This window comes from Nothobranchius furzeri, chromosome 11 (genome assembly GCF_043380555.1).
Source record: "Nothobranchius furzeri strain GRZ-AD chromosome 11, NfurGRZ-RIMD1, whole genome shotgun sequence".
Lineage (NCBI taxonomy): Eukaryota > Metazoa > Chordata > Actinopteri > Cyprinodontiformes > Nothobranchiidae > Nothobranchius > Nothobranchius furzeri.
Window position 1 is genome coordinate 1,799,932 of NC_091751.1, and position 21,828 is coordinate 1,821,759.

Below are 21,828 nucleotides of genomic sequence, written 5' to 3' on the forward strand. Positions count from 1 at the left end.
AAACACATCATATCATCATCATCATCTATTCATCACATCATCACCATCATCATCATATCAACCACCACCACATCATCATCATCATCATCACCACACCATCATCATCATCATCATCACCATCACATCATCAACATCATCATCACACTCATCATCCATCATTCTCACCATCATCACCATCATCATCCATTATCATCATCATCATCACCATCATCATCATCATCACCATCATCATCATCATCACCATCATCATCATCATCACCATCATCACCATCATCATCATCATCACATCATCATCATCATCACCATCATCACCATCATCATCACCATCACCATCATCATCATCATCACCATCATCACCATCATCATCATCATCACCATCATCACCATCATCATCACCATTATCATCACCATCATCATCACCATCATCATCATCACCATCATCATCATCATCATCACCATCATCACCATCATCACCATCATCATCATCATCACTATCATCATCATCATCACCACCATCACCATCATCATCACCATCATCAGCATCACATCATCACCATCATCACCATCATCATCACCATCATCATCACCATCATCATCATCATCATCATCATCATCACCATCATCATCATCATCATCATCATCAGCATCACATCATCACCATCATCACCATCATCATCACCGTCATCATCACCATCATCATCATCATCATCATCACCATCATCACCATCATCATCATCATCATCACCATCATCATCATCATCATCATCTTCATCATCATCATCATCATCATCACCATCATCATCACCATCATCACCATCATCATCATCACCATCATCATCACCATCATCACCATCATCATCATCACCATCATCATCACCATCATCACCATCATCACCATCATCATCATCATCACTATCATCATCATCATCACCATCATCACCATCATCATCACCATCATCATCATCATCTTCATCATCATCATCATCACCATCATCACCATCACCATCATCATCATCATCATCGTCTTCATCATCATCATCATCATCACCATCATCACCATCATCATCATCATCACCATCATCACCACCATCATCATCACCATCATCACCATCATCATCATCACCATCATCATCATCACCATCATCATCACCTTTATTTATAGAAGCACTTTACAGACATACTTTATGTCACCAAGGTGCTGAACAAGACTAAACTAAAAAGATAAAAACAAAGAATATGTAGGAAACCAAATAAAAAAACAGCAGAATACAAACATCAGTTAACACACAGATTTAAAAGCCAGATTATAATGATGGGTCTTCAGCGCCTTCTTAAAAACCTCTACTGACGTGGAGAGTCGCACAGATAATGGAAGATCATTCCATAATTTCGGGCCTGCTACCGAAAAAGCCCTGTCTCCTCTTGTTTTGAGCCTAGTTGCGGGGACTAGAAGCATATGGTGACTCTCTGAGCAGAGCGAACGACTAGGCATATATGGCTGTAGCAAGTCAGATAAATATTCTGGTGCCGTCCCGTTCAATACCTTAAAAACCAATAAAAGAATTTTAAAACGCACTCTAAAAGCGACCGGTAACCAGTGCAGATCTGCCAGGATGGGTGTCACATGATCATCTTTCCTTTTCCCCTCTAGGAATCTTGCCGTGGCGTTCTGCACAAGCTGCAGACGAGCTACTGTACTCTGTCTCACCCCAATTAAGACAGAGTTACAGTAGTCTAAACGAGAGGTGATGAACGCATGCACAACAGTCTCGAGGTCCTTTCTAGTTAAAAATGACTTCACTTTGGCCAGACGTCGCAAGTGGTAAAAAGAGGACGATACAACTGCACCCACATGTGCGTCAAAGGTGAAAGCGTTATCTAATGTCACTCCTGAAGCTTGGTTTATGCTTGATGCATTCACTTTCCGCGCGGTGATGCGGCTCGCGGATGGAACGCGCTTCACAACTCGCAGCGTTTATGGTTCATGCGGCTCGTCTCTGCGGTGAGACAATATTCTCCCAAACTGTAGGGGGCAGCATGGAGCTCTACAGCATGCATCCAACACTACACCATAGTAGAAGTAGAAATTACTGTTTACAACATGGCATTTCAGCATTTTTAACAGCGTCCTCGTCTTTTCCGACAGTGCGAGCTATTTCTCTCCAAGAATTATTAACAACATGTTGATCACGGTGATCTCTGAGAGCTGAATCATACAAATGTCTGTATTTACCAACCTCTGCCATACTAGTTCTTGCCAGTCCGCCATGTTTTTCCGCGTCCGACCGTCCGTGTGGTTAGAAAATTTCCTAGGTGCTCGGTGCAAAAATTCTGGACCATGCGGAGGCGCGGTGGAGGGGCGTGGTTGTTAAAATGACACAATTTCGCCGCGCAGAGCCGTGCGGACCTCGCGGACGCGTCAAGCATAAACCAACCTTAAGTTGACTGCCGAAGAACGTAGGTAGGCATTCTTATTCCTACAATGCAGTTTTGATCGCTCTAAATCACGATGTAACCCAAAGAGCACTGCCTCAGTCTTGCTTTCATTCAGACATAAAAAACTGTCCGTCAACCATGACTTAACTTCAGTTAGACAGTGCATTAAGGTAATAATGGGACAGTCGCTTCTATAATCCAAGGGTAAGTAAAGTCTATACAACGTTAACTCAAAAACCTTATAACACTAAAAATAATAATGACAATTACAATAAAATAACAAGGCTAATATAACTGCATGTTTTATTACATTACAGATTCTCGTAAATATCGTCAATTCTGTACTTCCATACACCTTTTACCACCAACATCCCAGATTTCCATTTGTATTAGATTTGAACCAAACCCTTTTCTTAAGAGTGCTTTAAAAATATAAATATTTTGACATTGTCCCTTATTTTTACCACACACACACAGGCACACACACACACACACACACACACACACACACACAGGCACACACACACACACAGGCACACACACACACACACACACACACACACACACACACACACACAATTTCCCTCAGGAAGGAAGCTGGTTTAACCCTTTGATGCCACTACAGTGGACAGGTACTCAAAATTGTTATTTATTTGTTTTTGCTATTAAGCACAGCTGTTGAAGACGTTATTGCATGTGAGCCCCTCCATTTGGACTTCGGTAAGCCAAGCCAACATTCTTCATGCTCAGAAAAATCAAGGTTGAAGATTTCATAATTCATGCATCAAAGGGTTAATTTCCCTCCCTCTCCTGCTGCATTTCATAAAGAGCACCACTTCTACTAAGTCTAGTAATTAAACTAAGTTTAGGTCATTTCCAAACTCCTCTCTTAATTAGAATAAAATCCAATCCACTTTCCATACGGAGTCCTGAAAGTTAAACTGCGCTGTTGCTCAGATCTGATATAATATAGTGTTTCTGTGATTTATTAAGCTTTACGATGCTGCTCATGCCTCAGTGGTTTCCATACAGCTGGAACGTTGTTTTCATCCTCCTGAAGCCGCTCCAGGGCTCAGGGTGGTGCTCGGTAAATTCCTCCTGTCAGCAGCACTTAGCTGACTTGCTGCAGAGGTGCTGCTCTCTAAACCCTCTCCCAGGAGAAAACGACCTGTTTTCAGATGATTGGCCTCACAAAAAGTCAAACCCCGAGGAAAAGTTGAGGACTGACTCTTTTATTTGCTGTTTATTTGGTGTTCATCACTGACTTTTTGCTGCTCTTCTCTGATCTAAACATCCACATCTGCGGTGAATGAAACACAGCAGAAGTGTTTCAGCCTCGCGTGGTAGGGATGACCTCTGAAATGTGCGACTGGATCCAAAGTTCTTTCAGGGAAGGTGTGAACAGACAGTGACACGCATGAACTCAGTGACAGATGAAGCTGGTCTGATTCAGCCGGACCAGCCGGGAGGCAGACATCACCACGTTAGTAGAGCTGAGAGCTCCATCGGAGCTCTGTGAAGCCGGATGATCGTATTTTTAGGAAAGAAGAGTATAAAACTGTTTTGATGTAATGATTATTCAGATGATGTCGGAGTGGTTCAGAAATCCCAACAATCACATCAAATTTCTATCTTCTTGTTGTTTGCATATAGTTTTAAACAAAGTTCATCCATGCTGACGTGATAGTGACAGTAACAGCTGGTGTCATTCATTATCTAGAAAAGCTTCAGTATTACAGAACATTATCCTGCGGTGTTAGATTAGATTATATCAGACTGGATTAGATAAAGTAGAATGTCTTAATCCCTCAGAAAGTTCCCCAGCGAGGTTCAGTTTCCAGCAGTACTACACCGACAGCTTCAAAATAAAAAACTATAAGCAGTCGCCTCTAAAAATATCTCACGCTGCCTTTTCAATGAGCAACAACTCAATGCTACGGTGGGATGAGTGAAGTGATTAACCAACTGATGTGGTGCTTTACTTCCTTTAATCAGTCAGTCAGACCGATATAACAGCAAGCTAACAGGAAGATGGCAAACAACCACACCTTCTCCAATGTCGGAGACATATTACCGTAATAAGTGTACTAAGTGCTCCCTACTGTACTGGTGCCACAACACGTTCTCACACCTGAAGCATGGAAAAATGATGCTGGGTGACCAATAGTTTGTTTCCGACGGAGGCAATGCGCTGTGCCAGAGCGTCTGTTTACGACGCCCGCGGTAAAACGCACATTTCACCGACATTTAACCTCTAACCTCTTGCTATTGTACCTTCCCCCCGCCCCCATCCTCACCTCAACCCTGTTTCTCATTCTAAACTTCCCGTTAACCGTGTTTGAGAGGGATGTTACAGCTAGAAACAAAGTTTTGCATGTGCAAGAGGTTTAATGTTAGGAGGGGGGTGAGGGGAAGGTTGGATAGCAAGAGGGTAAAGGTCAGAATTTGGTGAAATCTCCGTTTTTCTGCGGCAGTTAGAAAATGACGCTCTGGCACAGTGCGTCACCTCCCGATGCGCTGGGGCTCCCAAAGCATCGGAAACAAACGCTTGGCCACCCATCGTCAGTTTTCGACACTTCGGGTGTGAGAATGTGTTGGGTGCCAACACCAGATGTATTTTCCTACTTATCAACTCCCTGACGCTTGTCATCTAGAATCTTCTGGTGCTGATCTGGTGACTGGAAACTGGCAACAGCCGTGAAATCTCAGAAACGCCAGTGAGAAAGTGATCTTTTGTTAGTAAAATCGACCGCAGTACACAAACATGACCACAGGATGTCACTCTTACTTCATTCTTACGTACTGCATCTTTAAATATACAAAACAGGTAAATAAAAAGAAAGGTCAGCCGACAACCATAGTTAAGGGTGCTTATTAAGCAGTTTTTGTCAGGAACATCAGTAAACAATTTGGTAGAAGCCCTAGGCTGCCCGTGGATGTGCCTGATGTTAAATCAACTGTGGCTGATGCAAAAAAAATGGTAAACATCAATCTTTCCCTAATCTGGATTGTTTTCATTTTTCTTTTTGACCTGCAGCATCAATTGCTGTAAACAAGGGACAAAAGAAAATATTGACAATATTTCATGTTATGATACGTAAAATTGACTGTATTTCTTTTGTGTAGTTGCAGTTCAAGCTCTAACTCTAGGTGGCAGCAGTGTACGCTACCTTTAGTCTGACGTAACAATGAGATCTCGCAATAACAACGGATGTGTCCTGGAAGCCTCTTGCCTGAGTTTTCCAATTAAATTCAGTCCTAAAAAAGGGCAAAAATCTCCTGGCTTTTAGTATCGTGATGCATCGTATCGTCTCCCTTGGACTGTGTTCAGTGTCGTATCGTCTGATTCGCCCTACAGCTAGCTAAAACTAAAACCTTGCTGTGTCTTCTTCTTCCCCCACAGAGACCCGTTTTCTTTCCTCTCACATCCTGTGACAAAAGCCACTCCTCTACACACGGCGAAGGGCAGGCTCCTCCAGCTGAGTAGCAGGGATGTACCAGGAGGTGGCCTTCCTGGCAGGAAGCACTGACCACCAGTTCACCCCCTTCCACTTCAACCGCATAGAGAATCCACGAGAAGTCACATCTAAGAAGGGAGTGTTCTACAAGCGAGCCCAGATCCTGCTCCAACCTCAGCATCACCAGCAAGATGTAGATGACTCAGGTCTGGTGGACAAGGCAGCCATTATCAATGTGGGGGGGATTAAGTACCACATTCCCTGGTCCACTCTGGACGAGTTCCCCCTGACACGACTGGGCAAGCTGCGCAGCTGCAGCAACGAAGAGGAGATCATGGACGTGTGCGATGACTATGACGGCAGCCGAAATGAGTATTTTTTCGACCGAAACCCGTCTGCTTTTCGCATCATTGTGACTTTCTTGGCTGCGGGGAAGCTGAGGCTTCTGAGGGAGATGTGTGCTTTGTCCTTCCAGGAGGAGCTGCTGTACTGGGGGCTAGAGGAGAACAACCTGGAGTGGTGCTGCCTCAGGAAGCTGCGCCTCAGGCAAGAAGAGTACAAGGAGCAGCAGAGGCTGGAAGAGGAGGAGGTAGAGCTGACAGCCCCACAGTCCTGCGAGGAAAGCCAGCAGCCTCCAGGAGGACACGAGGAGACCCTCAGAGGAAGCTGCATGAGGAGGCTGAGGGACATGGTGGAGAACCCACACTCGGGCCTACCTGGGAAAATCTTTGCCTGCCTCTCGGTCTTATTTGTAGCCATCACCGCGGTGACGTTGTGTGTGAGCACGATGCCTGATCTCAGAGAGGAGGAGGAACGGGTGAGTTTACGTCGTCCTGCTTTCTCCTCTAGGGGAGGAAAACGTATTCCACGTTGTCGTATTTGGCAGCGGAAGACCTTTAAAAACAACATTTGGGAATTTCTGAATATCAAATCACTGAGTAGGGTGGAGTCGACATGTTTGACAAAAGTCACTTGAAAACCCGACAGTCACATGCGTGATTAATCATTTATATCAGTTTATTTTCTTTTTAATTCACTTCCATTCCTGCATTTCAGACATGCAACATGTTGGAAAGTAAAACATGTAACATGTTGTCGTTCATTCTCAAAACACACCAGAAAACTTGGAGGATTGTTTGTTACGGTTGCAGATGTGAAGGATTACAGATGGCTGAACCAGATCCAGGAGGACAGCGGTGTAGGCCTCAGACCTGGGTCCCTGGTTACAGACGCTGGATTGATGCTTGACGAAGCAGCCATGATCTGGAGAAGGGACTCCATAAAAACGATGTTCTGAACAAGAAAAGGGTCAGAAGTCCTACCAGAGTCCTACTCAACTCCCACTCCATGTTTGACAAATGCTGTCGCCCGGCAGAGCCGCTAACAAATACACACAAACAGGCTCACAACAGCATTCTGACATCATAGTGTACCTCTTAGCCAATAGTGATGGCGGTTTTAAGTTCAGATGTAGTGCAGAGGTTTGACCTAAAGAGGGTGCAACACTGACAGTTTTAGGCAGAATATTTAAATTTTAATTAACATGCACACAGCACCATTAGATACTCATTTATGTAGTTTATCAGCAAAAAAAGTTGATTTGGGGGGTGACTTGCTCTTTAACGATTGAATAAATCTGCTGTATCTTCGACATAATGGTTGCAAGCACCTGTGCTCGTTTGAAATGACATCATTTCTCACAAAGAGCTGGGTTGCTGCAGGTTTTATGCAGCACACGATGCACGCTGCAGAAGTAAATACATGAAGCTCTTTTATCTTCATTGTATACATGTGATCTTGTTGCTGCACACCGCAGGCCCGGGCAATTTAATTTTTTCTCTTTGGAAAATATTAGATAGGCTACATATTTGATTAAGGACCACATATGACGGTGGATCGGATTTGAGAAAAAAATATTGGATTTGTGCCGTTCAGACTGTCATAGGAAATCAGATCTGGGTCCCATTTTCCTGCAATGTGAGCGTGGCCTAAAGCCTGGTTTACACTGCAGGACTTTAAAATTGTTGGACAATTTTCAAAACAAGCGAGTGTGTGTGGCGATAAAAGAATAGCAGTTAAACTAGTTTTGGTTCGACTGTGTGTGGTGTGCAGCCAGACAGCAAAAACTGCACAGAAACCAAAAATCTTCATGAACATTCCCTGGTTTGATGAAAAATCTTGCAAAATCTTTCAAGATCAAATGTGACCTCAAAGTAGAAAAAAAATTCTATTCAATTCAATGCAAGTTTATTTATATAGCGCCAAATCACGACAAGAGTCGTCTCAAGGCACTTCAGATAATAAACATTCCAATTCAGGTCAGTTCATTAAGCCAATCAGAAATAATGTTTCCTATATAAGGAACCCAGCAAATTGCATCAATCCTCATACCAAGCAAGCATGCGGCGACTGTGGAGAGGAAAACTCCCTTTTAACAGGAAGAAACCTCCAGAGAATCCTGGCTCAGTATAAGCAGCCATCCACCACGGCTCACTGGGGATGGAGAAGACAGAACACACACACGCACACACACACACACACACATACACGTGCACACGCGCGCACACACACACACACACACACACACACACACGACTAGTAATGTGTCTACAGTTATATTGTGATGTCTTAGTAAATATTCTATTTGGTGAAAGATAAACTTTATTGTATTTATCCTAGTGGATCTATAATTAAACGGGTAAACTAGTAGTAGCACATCCAACGTCAAAGAGAGTAAAAAGTTATTATCAGGAGAGGGAGAATGTTTAAGTGGTTAGCAGCAGTGTGCTAGTCGATGGCCCCCTCCATGAGGCCACCACAGCTCAGCAGAACATCGTTGTAGCTTCTTCTGGGGAGAAAAACACTTAGAGAGAAAATAAAGTTAACAGCTGAAATAGCAGGAAATAGTACAGTTAAAGAGCAGATTGTAGAAGAAAGTAGCAGAGTGTGAAAAGTGGTCAGTGTGTCCTCCAGCAGTCTAAGCCTATAGCAGCATAACTACAGAGATAACTCTGGATAATCTATCCTATTTAGATGGAGGCGTGTTGGAGTCAGGGCAAGGGAGAGTCGTCTTTACCGACTGTACACTCCACCTCCCTCTACTCCCCCACTTGTCCAGATTTAGGCTAACATCAGATTTTAACCATAGGCCCTATCAAATAAAAATGTTAAAAAAAAGGTGGATGAGGAAGAATCTCTGAGCGTGCGTTACGTTAGCATCCCTGATTTATGATTGGAGCAATACTCAACAGCTGAGAAGATGCAAAAACCCACAATCACACATTTTCAGTTTTTTATTTAAATGCCTTTTACCAAAAGAATAAAAGAAGGCATTCATCATAAATTATGGATGTCGAGGTGGAAAACTGACACAATAGTTGTTTAAAACATCCAATGGCATTTCTCACAGAAACACACACAACAGTAAGAGGGAAGGCTTCTGTGATTCATCGGTGCAGCCTCGAGGTTGTGTGTGCTAGTGGAACTTAAATTTGATGCAGCAGCCCACATACCAGACCCGAGACGTTCTGGGCTTCATTGTGAATCACGAACACAAGCAGAAGACTCGGGAGCAACAAAGTTTTGTCTCCTTTCACTTGAATGCTAAATTGCTCCACGGCTTTTGCTCGTTTCTGGAATCTGTCCTCCGCAGCAGCACTCAGAGTTTCGTACGAAAGCACACGCAGCGCCCAGATGAAAACACGGTTACATATGCTTCACACGTCTAAACGGATTTGAGCTCCAGTGCTTTGTTAAATTTCCCCATGCAGCAGATTTTGTTTGACCTGCTTCCAAAAATGAACATGATTGGATATGAAACGAGCTATTTACAGTTGAACTGAGATGGCAAACATTTCAGCGGTGCCATCATCACTGTAAAGCTTGATTACTCAGTTGTTTCCCGGCGCAGATTATGATCAACAGAACTGAGTGGAGATAGTTCTGTGTAGATAGTGGGACAGTTTTGCTTTCACTATAACATTTTTATTTTTATCAGCTTAACGGCTTGAGGATTTATAAACATGCTTACAGCCTGGTACAAAAACATTTTAGGTCTAATATGTCAAGTTTACTTCCATGACAACTTTGAGGGGTGAATTTCTTTGTTATTAATTAAAGCTTTAATGTATAAGTGCTTAGGGGCGTGTCATTTTGATTGACAGGTGGATGATGAGCCATGCTAGCGGCTAGCCCCGCCTTGTTCCAAGGTCGGCCTCGGCCTCATGTTAAAAGTGTTACAGCCTGGAAGGCAGAGGGTCGCAGAGTCGCTCAAGCCTGGGTTTCTGGCTAAAAGTTCCCACCAACCTTCGTTAGCTTCTGTTAGCTTACTTAGCTCACAGCTACATCGGCTCAGAGTTTGATGCTTTCATGCTAGTTTGGCAAAATGCAGGGCTAAAGTGAATTTGTCCCTGAGCTGACTATAAGAGCTGGTTTGGTGGATATGTGTGGTTCTGGCTAACAGGTCTTTTTCTGTGACTACACACCAACACAATGCTGAGTTGCCTTTGAACCTTTGGGGCTACAAATTCCTGACCCTATGATGGTGCTCACAACTTTCAGACCGTAGGCTCTAATTAGGCCAAACAAGTGGAAGCTGACTACATCCACTTGTTTAGCTTTCATCTTGCAGGAAGAGAAGTTGCTACCTCAGGCCTTTGTTCCGACTAACTACACATGTTTATGACAAATAAGGCAAAAAGAACAATAAAGCATTGCAGCCAGGCACTTTTATTCCTGTTTCTGCCTCTTAGACTTCACAAAGAGATCCGACAGCAGACCAGCCTGATCGTGCATCAGTTCATATCGTAATCAGCAGAGTATGGTTAGAGAGAAGCCCTGTAGCTTCTCCCTGTCAACGTCTTCATCAGCAAGGCTGCAGAACGGATGGGACGCAGAAGAAAGAGAGTGAGCTTCAAAAACAAAAGAATAGAGGAAACAAAAAGAACAGAAGCTAGCAAAAACTAAAGTCTAGGTTAAGCGTCTTCTTTTTCTGTCTACAAATAAATGAAATATATTTGTGTGAGTTTGTTTGAATCAGCAGATTAAGTTATTCTCAGCCTGATTTTAGACATACGATTACCCACAAACTAAAGAATTGGTATGGTTTAACTTATATTATATATCATAATATGATACGATATGATATAGAGGGCTGCGTTGGGATTGGGTCCCGCCAGGTCCCGTGGGACCCAACACAAATCTCGCGGGAGCGGGCGGTGTGAATTTTGCTGCGGGCGGGAACGGTCGGCTATAAAAAACAGTGCGGGATCGGGATAAGCATGATGGAGTCGGCAACTGACGTTGAAAGGAAGCTGAAACAAGGTCTTTATGTCACGAAAATCAAGCAAGGCAAGTCAGACATTTGGAGGAGTTTCTCAATTGTTTGTGACAAAGCTGGAAACGAACTGGACTTTGTCAGTTGTGACAGATGTGCAAAAATACTCGTCTACGACGGACACAAATCCGGCACCTCTGGGTTGAGGCGGCACACCTGCTCTGTTCTCCCCGGTCAAAGTAAGCTGCTTTTCAAGGATAAACCACTTCTCCCTGAACAAATGAAACAAGAAACTGCTGAGAAACGTGTGGAAGTGTGCTGCGCAGACATACGGCCGTATGAGTTCGTTGCCGGGAAAGGCTTTGTTGACATAGTGCAACACTTTGTTAATGTTGCCACTAAATATGCCAAATTTGATGTAAAAGATATTTTGCCTCATCCAACCACTGTATCCAGACATGTCGAGGGGCGAGCAACAGCGCTGCAGGCGTCAGTGGCAGTGGAGATAAGGCTCATCACTGAAACATAGGGATGCGCCATCACAACAGATATCTGGACGGAGGATTATCATAAAACGTCATTTATATCCGGCACCATCCATTATGCAAACAACGACTTCAACCTAGTTTCCAGGGTGTTATTTGCGGCTCCCTTCGAGAGCGGTGTGTCAAAAACAGGGGAGAGTATCAGGAACCTGCTCTTCCAGAAACTCCGTGAGTTTGGAATAGAAGCGACACTTCTGTCTGGCCGTGTTGTGTTTGTCACCGACCGTGGAGCCAACATGGCTGCTGCCCTGCGTGGATACACAAGGCTGAACGGCAACGCGCACATCCTGAACGTCACTCTGTCTGGTGCATTTTCACCAGACGTGTTGGCTGAAACCGCTGAGCTGTCTGAACTGTTGACCAATGCAAAAAAACTGGTGAAATATTTCAAACATTCAGGTCTGCAAAACATCTCAAGCAGTCAGTCGAGACCCGATGGAATTCAAATGATGACATGTTGGATGCCATACTTCAACAGCATGAGGGAATCTCCACATTACTGCTGAGCAATAACCAATATGAAAGAATTGTGCAGATCAATGGAAACACTCTGAAAACAGTAGTTGCGTTTCTTAAGTTATTTAAGGATGCTACTAATGACCTAGAATCCGACAACTCCACTCCCAGCGCATCACTTCCACTGCTGTGGTCCGTGAGACTCATTGAATACTGCCAAGCTGCATCCCACGAGCCCTTGCTCTCTAACGTCGCCAATGTGTGTGCCTCACGTCTAGAAGAACTTCTGGGCACCAGTGACACATCTGCATCCCCTCTCCACATGATGTACAGGACTGCAACACTGCTGAATAACAAAGTTATCTTTGTTATTCAGCAGTGTTATTTGAGCCACTCAGTCTGTTGCTATTTGTTAATTAGGTGCCCGTGTTACTGAGCAGCATGCCTAAGTTTGAACGTTTTTATTTATTTTAATTTTTTTTTCAAACAGAACACCTGCAATGGCAAAAAACTTTTAATCTGCTGTCTTTCATGTTTATACGGTACTTATTTTGCAAAGAGGTCTATTTTATGTACAATGTGATTGTGTTAATTTTTTATACACGTGTATAAAAACGAAGTTATTAAAAGTCACTGCGCTGTGTTGTCTATATGCCGATTGTGTTAATATTTCTCATTCAGGTCTCTTAGAAAAGAGGCCTCGATCACTGCCTGATTACAGAGGAGAATAGAATATGAAACGGCCTTGATTTTCCTTTAAGCACCACACCGTGGCTCCTTTATGTATTTTTCTTTAAAGAACTTTATAATTTTAGTAGTGAGGAGTTATATGAAATCACAAACGCCGAGGCGTCACCGGTGATCCTGGTGACGCCTCGGCGTTAAATGGTTAAAAACTAAATGAAAACAAAGTGCGTCAATCCTGACCAAGACGTGCAGGCCTGAGAAACGAAACAAGGATCCATGTGGTTTTCCGTGTCCAATAAAATGACATGTTTTCTCCAGAACCAGAGAGGACACAAACTCAATACATCTCTTTTATTGTGAGGTAATAATTTCTCCGGGTTTCACGGTTGCAGACGGGAGTAGACATGCACACTGCGGGTGCAGGCGGGAGTGTAACACACACGTTGCGGTTGCGGGCGGTAATGGTCAGAAATTCAGCGGGAGTGGGCAGGAGCAGGACGAAGAAAATAATCCCGCGCAGGCCTCTAATACGATACAATGCATCATGATATGATATGATTTGATACGATGCGATATGATACGATATGATATGATATGATACGATATGATATGATATGATATGATATGATACGATACGATATGATATGATATGATATGATATGATATGATATGATACGATACGATACGATATGATATGATATGATATGATATGATATGATACGATACGATACGATACGATACGATGCGATGCGATGCGATACGATGCGATACGATACGATACGATATGATACGATACGATATGATATGATACGATATGATATGATATGATACGATATAATATGATATGATACGATATGATACGATTTGATATGATATGATATGATACGATGCGATGCGATATGATATGAGACGATATGATATGATACGATATGATATGATACAATACAACATAATATAAGGGTTCTGTGTAAATAGAGTTAGGGTTAAGGATAAAGTTTATTCATTTCTTTAAATAAATCTGCTGTTTTCTCTAGTATGAAATACGTCCCCGTGAGTTGTTTTCAGCGGAATGAACCACTTGAGTTCCTGTTTCAGCTGAAGATGTTTGTTGGAGGAGTGAGGGCCAGAAAAAGGCTGGATTTGGAGCCTTACTCATTGATATTTATGATATGCAAACATCTCATCTCTGAGCAAAGCGACTCTTGCACTGCCTTTATTCGCTGTTTAAAAATTGCAACATTGATGTTCTATCTTCACAACCAACACAAACCTCAACGTGTTCTGTCATGCTGTGGAGTCGCTAATGCTAACAGTTAGCTTCTATTGGCTGAGAACCACTTCGCAAGAGCAATAAATGAACTGTGCTGAAAGGGTGAGGCGGAGCATAAATAGATTTGTCAGGTGTGGTCGAGATGTTGTCCTTCTCCCAAACCTCACTAACTTCATGTTTCTAATAACTTATTACTCAGTAGATTTGTGAGTAGCTGGTGGCTTTCTCCAGCAGTCGTCAGACAAGAGGCGGGTAAGTTGAACTTAGGTCAGCAGTCCATAACCAGGACAAGCAGAAACAGCCAGTCACACACTCACTCACACCATGGGACAAGTTATGGAAGACAATATACTTGACATGCATGTTAGAGGGAAGAAATACCCACAGAAAACCCAAGCAAACATGGTGAGAACATGCAAACTCAATGCAGTAAGTCTGCACAGCAGCAGAGGTTTGAACCTACAACTTTTTTCTGTGAGGCAATAGTGCACCCAGCTCAGCTGTCCCACCATGCAACCACGCCCAAACCTGAGTTAACCTGTTCTCTAATTATTTCCTGTTTGTTATCCGCTAGTCATAATGATCTGTGCACAGGTGGAGGAGGGGAAAGCATGAATTTGATGGGCACCAAGCGTCTGTATCGTCACGGGTTATGGTGAGCCTAAATTATGACCCCCCATGGGAAATTTGGCTTGTCACAGGCACTGATGACCATGAATCCTGTTTAAAGGCTCAAAACTCTCATTGTTGCTAATTGAAGCTAATCAACGTTAGCACAATTAGATGTACAGACCATTACTTACTGTGTACTATTAAAAGTAGTCCAGAACAATATAAAGTGTAAAATAATAAAAAGGCTGTCGTGGTGGTCCAACCCAAGATAGAAAATACTGAGCATTAAGCGTGCTCCCGCCTCATGACCAGTCACCATAAATAAGCATAGCAAATATATGCTGACAAGCAGCAAAGCAGCAGCACTGTGGGCATAATGCAGAGCTCAGTGTGGATGAGTTACAGCAGTGTTTTCAGCACACTGAAAAACAAATGAAATGATGGTGTTCGCAGGTTCTCCTATAATAAATATTAAAAAATAAAGATTCAAGGAAAGTGTGTTATTAAAGTGACAGTGTGTAGTTTTCTACTGTTCATTTCTTTAAATGTCAACCACAATGTTGTTGAAAATTCATTAAATGATGCCCAGCTGTTGAAAAAAAAGGCAGCTTTGTAACATATAACCATAGAAATCAGGTCTAAAACACATGGGAGTGGGTCTAAGTCTCTGAGCGATGCCATATTAGATGCCATGTTTCCTTCTACGGGAGCCCTTGAGGACAAAATGCGTTTACTGATTTGTAACAAACGGTTACAAAATTTTACCATTCACAAACGTTATTGTTTTACAAATTTACCTCTTGCAATTTCCCCGCTGAGGGACTAATAAAGGTATTCTTATTCTTGTTCTTATTGACTCGTTGTCAGTAACGACAGGGAGTCTGATGTGCTTGTTATTTAGCTGAAGTGTGCACTCCCCAGGGCTTTTTGACCCTAATGGGGATCAGGGGCGGCGTTAGGCCTGGCTACTTGAGCTGAAGCCCCGAATGTTTTATTAAAAGCCCCAGATCTCAAACGTGGAAGTAACATGCAGTACCAAAGTCCAACAGAGAGGGAGCAGCTGGCAGTAGTCTGTATACAGCCTGCCTGAGCCTCCACCACTGAAGAAGAAGCCCTTCAGCAGCCGGCTTCTTCTACTGTCTCTGCATGAAACGCATGTGTGAAGATGGACATATTTTAGACAAAAAGTACCGCGACAGAACCTAAGTACAAAAATACTGAGGAAACAAACACCTACGATAGGGAAGGGAGTGGAGAAATGGCAGCTAAATAGTTATTTTATGTCATTTTGAGAAACTGTTTGACACAGTAGATTGTCTTAAAGGAACATTTATAATCAATTGCATGAGTCTGCTCCTTTTTTCTGTCTCTTGGGTGTATCTGTACCACCTGCTGTCTACACCCAGTCCTCATTTTCCCAGGCATTACCTGTAATCATCTCAAAAACAGAGCTCAGTGTCAGGTTTTCTACTGAATGAAAACTGTTTTAAGATTGTGGTTGAGGAATAAAGATGAGGATAAAACAAATGAATAAATACCCGACTGCCTGTGTTACCTTACACAGGAAATACAAGGCCTATGCTGTTGTACAGATGGAGCATGGCAAACGAGCATCAATGAGAAGGTGCATCAAAGTGTGCTTACATCATAGTCGGGTTATCAGTCAGGACTAAAAATAGGCACATATGTGCAAGCATTTACAGTCCTTTATTTCCAATTCTCCTAAAGTGTAAGTCAACATGTAAGTGGAGTATGAGTATGTGGAGTAGTTTTGAGTACTTAGTAACTTATCTTCAGCTGACAGTAGTCAAGGTCAGTCCCATGGTGAAGAATCAATGAGCAGTTCTCATGGATGAATCACGTGATGGAATGTACCCACTGTGCAAAAACCTAGTTTGGACGTCCTACAGACGTGGTCTGGACCGACAGACTCGACATAGGCATGATCTGCACGTCCATGCAACTTTAACCGTTTGCAGGGTAGTACTTTGTGACCACACTGTAATTTATCTGTATTCACACTTTAAGAAATGTGAGGCCTACCTTTTACTTTTACTCGACTACATTTAAAAGCAATTATCTGTACTTTCAACTCCTCTATGTTTTTCAACTCGGTTTTTCATAACTTTACGTTTTCAAGTATGTAAGGCAGATCTACCAGAGGCAGTGTTAAACACAGCACGTATGCAATCTACAAGAAAGGCCACGCGAAGAAGAGACCCTGCAGAAAGTGCTGCAGTATAGCTGTTGAATGTGTGAAAACTATGTAGAGGGGAGACGACTTTCAGCTTAGCACATCAACCTAGCTTGAATGCTACCTCAACCTGCATTGCCTTACTGTCATTTTGTAAACTTCAAGCTAACTGGGAGGGAGATGAAAATGAATTAATCTTTTGTGTACGGCGTGGTTAGTGTGCTGTTCAGCCTTACTCTTGTTTTAGCCTGTGGTAAGCAGGGCTGTGCTACTATTGCTCGTGCCAGTTAGCTGCCGGTTTTAGAATTTTTCCTGCTTGAACAGATTTGATTAAAATTGAGTGATCCTGCAGAGCTACGTCTGTAACGTAATTTGAGACTTATTTGCTTGTATTAATTCTGTCCATCCATCCATTTTCATCGTCTTATCAGGGGTCGGGTCGTGGAGCAGCAGCCTGAGCAGAAAGGCCCCGACTTCCCTCTTCCCAGCCACTTGGGCTAGCTCCTCTGGGGGGATCCCAAGACATTCCTTGGCCAGCCAAGAATCATACTTCCTTCATCGTGTCCTTGCTTGTAAATATTTTGAATTAAAAAGACTGCAAATCAGAAGTTGCACGTATGACATCATCACCTAGCGTAGCTGCTACTGAACACATGGCCAGACTCGTAGAGGCTTTCTCCATGTTTAATGCTCCTTCTTTCGTCTTGGAAGGTTGCAAAGCTCACTAAACTCACTGTCATTTTTCTTCTCGTTTTGTTCGATGACAACAATTTGGTGAGATGAGCAGTTGTAGTCCATTTGTCTTTGTACACAAAACCTAAAGTAAATTTTGCTGCCTGTTTAAAATAAGTGCTTACTTGACATCAAAATGTGTCTTGAAGTCACAACAGTTCCCAGTTTCTCTGTCCTGGTTGAAAATGGAATAAACGTTGTCATAAACAACCCTGCTGTAGCTAGTGCTAGCACTAACATGAGCCAAGTCTTACTAACGTGACAAGGTAGAGAAACGAGGGCTCGGGCGGGATTTGATCCCCAGACTCCCAGGTGAGAGTCGCGCGCACTAACCAGTCAGTCAAAGGGACATCCCCTTAGCCATGTAGCCAGGGCGCATGATCGATCAGGATACAGTGACTGGGTAAACGGGGTCATTCAGTAATGGCAATGGTGCAGGACTGATCCTGACTCTCAACAGAGAATGCTGCTGTTGTGTCCATGGGCAAGGCATTTAAAGCCCCGGAGGCGCCAGTGTTCGGCAGTCTTGCTTCCGTCAGTGCGTGCTGGGGCAGCTGTGGCGACATGGTAGCTGATCGTCACCAGCGTGTGAATGTGTGCGTGCATGGGTGAATGACTGATTGTGTAGTGAAGCGCCTTGGGGGGCTGTAGAGCCCTAAGAAGGAGCTGTACAAACAAGCCATTTCCTGTTTTTGTGTCATTTGATTATAATGAAAAGAATCGGTCTTGAAAACACATGAATTACTATCAACTTGGAACATTTCACATCCCTATTGTTGGATTAAATAGTGAATTGCCACAGTTCTAATCAGTGGACACCACTATTACAGCACAAGTGTTGGAAGTTCAGAGATGTAAGTGTTGGCACTTTTACATGAACAGCCACCAGTGTAGCCTAAAGCCTGGTTTATACTGTGAAGGCGGGGTGAAGATTCCCTTTTAATAACTGCAGTTTGGTCCAAAAATATAATTTAAGAGTAATTTGATAGAAAAGTTTATTCTGTTATTTTCTACTAGTGTAACGATCCTCAGACTCCCTGAACTTTCTATACCATACCTCTCACATTTTCACTTAATCAGCATATTTCTGCTGCAGCTGAGAAGCTCCATCTCCAGCTCTGCTGATTCGTCATTTGTGCGGCTTTTTCCTAATGGATCTAGCAAGTTTGACATCTTTGGGGCCAAAAACCACGTCGTGTGCATGCTCTTAAAAATTCATGAAGCTAACAGAGCCAAAGCAAAGGAAAAGGTTTGCATCTGCACTTGTGCATGAGCACACAACACTCCTAAACACAAAGGTACCAATAAAAGCTTCACTGGTGTGAGCAACCACACTAGCTTCAGATTAAGTTCAAGAAATCTCTTGAGATTCAAATATTTTTGAGAGAAAGTTTTAGCAACTTCTAAAAAGGAGAGTAGCTGGGAAATCTGCATCATTAGACCTCAAAGGTTTAGTTTTACATCTTTCATCAGCTTCCTGCGTTGTTCTGTGAGATGATAGATTTCCCATCATTCATTGAGAGATCTACTGTTATATTTGTGATTGAACTCAAGAATCAAAGTAGAAAACTTTTAGAAACATTTTTGCACATGCCACTCGGTCCCTAATGTCTGCTTTTGTTCTCGTCTGCAGGGCGACTGCTCCCAGAGATGCAAGAACATCTTTGTTCTGGAAACGGTCTGTGTGGCCTGGTTCTCCCTGGAGTTCCTCTTGCGCTTCATTCAGACTCAGAGCAAGTGTATGTTTCTGCGTACGCCTCTGAACGTCATTGATGTGGTGGCCATCCTTCCATACTACATCACTCTCATTGTGGACGCTCTCTCTGTTGGAGAGAAACCTGCAGGCTCAGGGAACAAGTACCTGGAGAAGGTGGGGCTTGTTCTCAGAGTCCTCCGAGCTCTTCGGATCTTTTATGTCATGAGGCTGGCTCGCCACTCCTTGGGTTTGCAGACGCTCGGTCTGACAGTGAGGAGGTGCACACGCGAGTTTGGCCTGCTGCTCCTGTTCCTGTGCGTGGCCATGGCTCTCTTCTCGCCACTGGTGTTCCTTGCTGAGAGCGAACTGGGTGCCAAGCAGGAATTTACAAGCATCCCCGGCAGCTACTGGTGGGCGGTCATCTCCATGACAACCGTTGGCTACGGCGACATGGTCCCAAGAAGCATCCCGGGCCAGGTGGTGGCACTCAGCAGCATCCTGAGCGGCATTCTCCTCATGGCGTTTCCTGTCACATCCATCTTCCACACTTTCTCTCGCTCTTATGTGGAACTGAAAGAGGAGCAGAGTCGGGCCCTGAGGCAGAAGACAGACTCTCAGGACAGCACCAAGTCACAGAACAGCGAGGACTCTCAGGAGACGGACAGCTATCATGGCATCCCAGAGGCTACGGCGATGGCGGTGCAGCGGCGGAAGTCTCTCGCTGCTCAAAGGGCTGCAGACATCAGAGCATCCATGCAAACTTAGACACTGTGGGAGTCTGGGATGCCCTTGCTGGGAATTCAAACATGTCAGTCTGCAGAATTACGAGGCGATGACGGGATTTGTTGGGGTCTTTGCTTTGTTTGCGGCACACTCAGCACCAGAGAGTTTCACAAAACAATCTAAATTTTGTTTTTCACATTTTCCAACAACGACAGTAAAACACAGACTCGTAAACACGTGAAATACCACAAGACCGTCACATTTGTAGTTCACATCTGTTTAGACTGATTTTATTCTGTATGTAGGACTGAAATACCAGACTTTACCAAGCTGTCAAACATGCATTGTAGTAACTGTAATTCTCTTCATGATGCTGTGTTTGGTCAAACCAAACACTGTAATAAAGGTTACTCTTTATTTTATTAAACGTATGCGTCCATGTGGAGTTCGGTGCGTTTATTTTCAGTAAAGCAGAGCAAACAACCCAGAACTTAATAATAAAATAGGTTTTATTTTTTATCTGTAATAGATATTCATGGCTTGTTTTACTGATTTATTGTTTAATAAAAATTAAAATGACAGAATGTCCACGACAGAATTTAGCAAAAATACAAAGTTCTGAGACACAATGTCTCTCAATAACCTAAACCATCTCATGTTTGAATCATATAGTAAAAAACGAAGTTTTAAGCGGCTTATTTTAGTTCTTTCTGGGAATAACAGAATTGACTTTTCACATCAGAATAATAAATTACCAGGAATTCTTTTAGATTTATTTGTTTACATACTTTTCTCATAGAAAATAATATCCAAAAATATTCATAATCTTTTTAGCAATTTTTTTTTTTTTACAAATTTTAAAACCTAATAATCAGGAATGTCAGGAATGTTGTTTGTGCAGTATGTACAGGTGTCAGACGACACAAACCCCATCCTGAACATCCGATGACCTGTATAGTGTACTCTGTGTAGAATTTTGTACTGAATTAATTGTAAATTGGGGTGTCTGATCATTTTAAAAGTTTTTAAACAAGTTTGGGACCAGAAGTTCTGGTCAAAGCTAACTGATAGATCCACCTCCCATTTTTCAATAGGGATTGCTATTCTATCGTCTATTTTGGACAGTGTATTTTATACTTTAGACAGTAGTTTGGGGGGTTTGAGATTATAGAAGTCCCTTGGTGGTGTTTGTAATTCTATTTTAATTATGTTAAATTAGTTATTTAACTATTCTAATCTATTATGGATGTTCATTTTCAGCAAAATGTAGATCTGATCTATTGGTGACTGAGGCACATAATAGGCGTAGGACAACATTTTCACATTTTATGTTTATGTTTATTTATTTAGCAGACGCTTTTATCCAAAGCGACTTACAGTTTATAACCTATAGAGCGTGTTGTGATCTGTGGGGGAAACCGGAGTACCCGGAGGAAACCCCCGCATGCATGGGGAGAACACGCAACTCCACGCAGAAAGGCAGCAGCCGAGTTTTGAACCGGCGACCTTCGTGCTGCGAGGCAACAGTGCTAACCACTGCACCACCATGCAGCCCACATTTAGCCACATTCAGCCTGCACAAGTGGCTGATCATATTTTTAAAAATAGCAAGTAGAAACTGGTTGTCAGTGAACTTGGTCTTTGAGAAATACCAAAAGTAAAAATATTAAAGACACCATTTGGATTTGTTAAAAAAAACCAAGTGAAATGAATAAATTAATGATGTGAGAAACTGTTCATTCAC

At 42.8% G+C, this 21,828-nt stretch overlaps 1 protein-coding gene across 1 annotated transcript in view; it reads left to right on the top strand.

Moving 5' to 3' along the window:
• The window catches only part of kcng2 (potassium voltage-gated channel, subfamily G, member 2), a 40,897-nt gene extending 20,368 nt beyond the window's left edge, over nucleotides 1-20,529 (top strand). The window contains exons 2-3 of the mRNA XM_015976001.3: nucleotides 5,840-6,711; nucleotides 19,299-20,529. Of these exons, the coding sequence (XP_015831487.1) occupies nucleotides 5,929-6,711; nucleotides 19,299-20,126 (1,611 nt within the window). The 5' untranslated portion in view covers nucleotides 5,840-5,928 and the 3' untranslated portion in view covers nucleotides 20,127-20,529. The remainder of the gene's footprint in view (nucleotides 1-5,839; nucleotides 6,712-19,298) is intronic.
• Nucleotides 20,530-21,828: the final 1,299 nt, after the last annotated feature.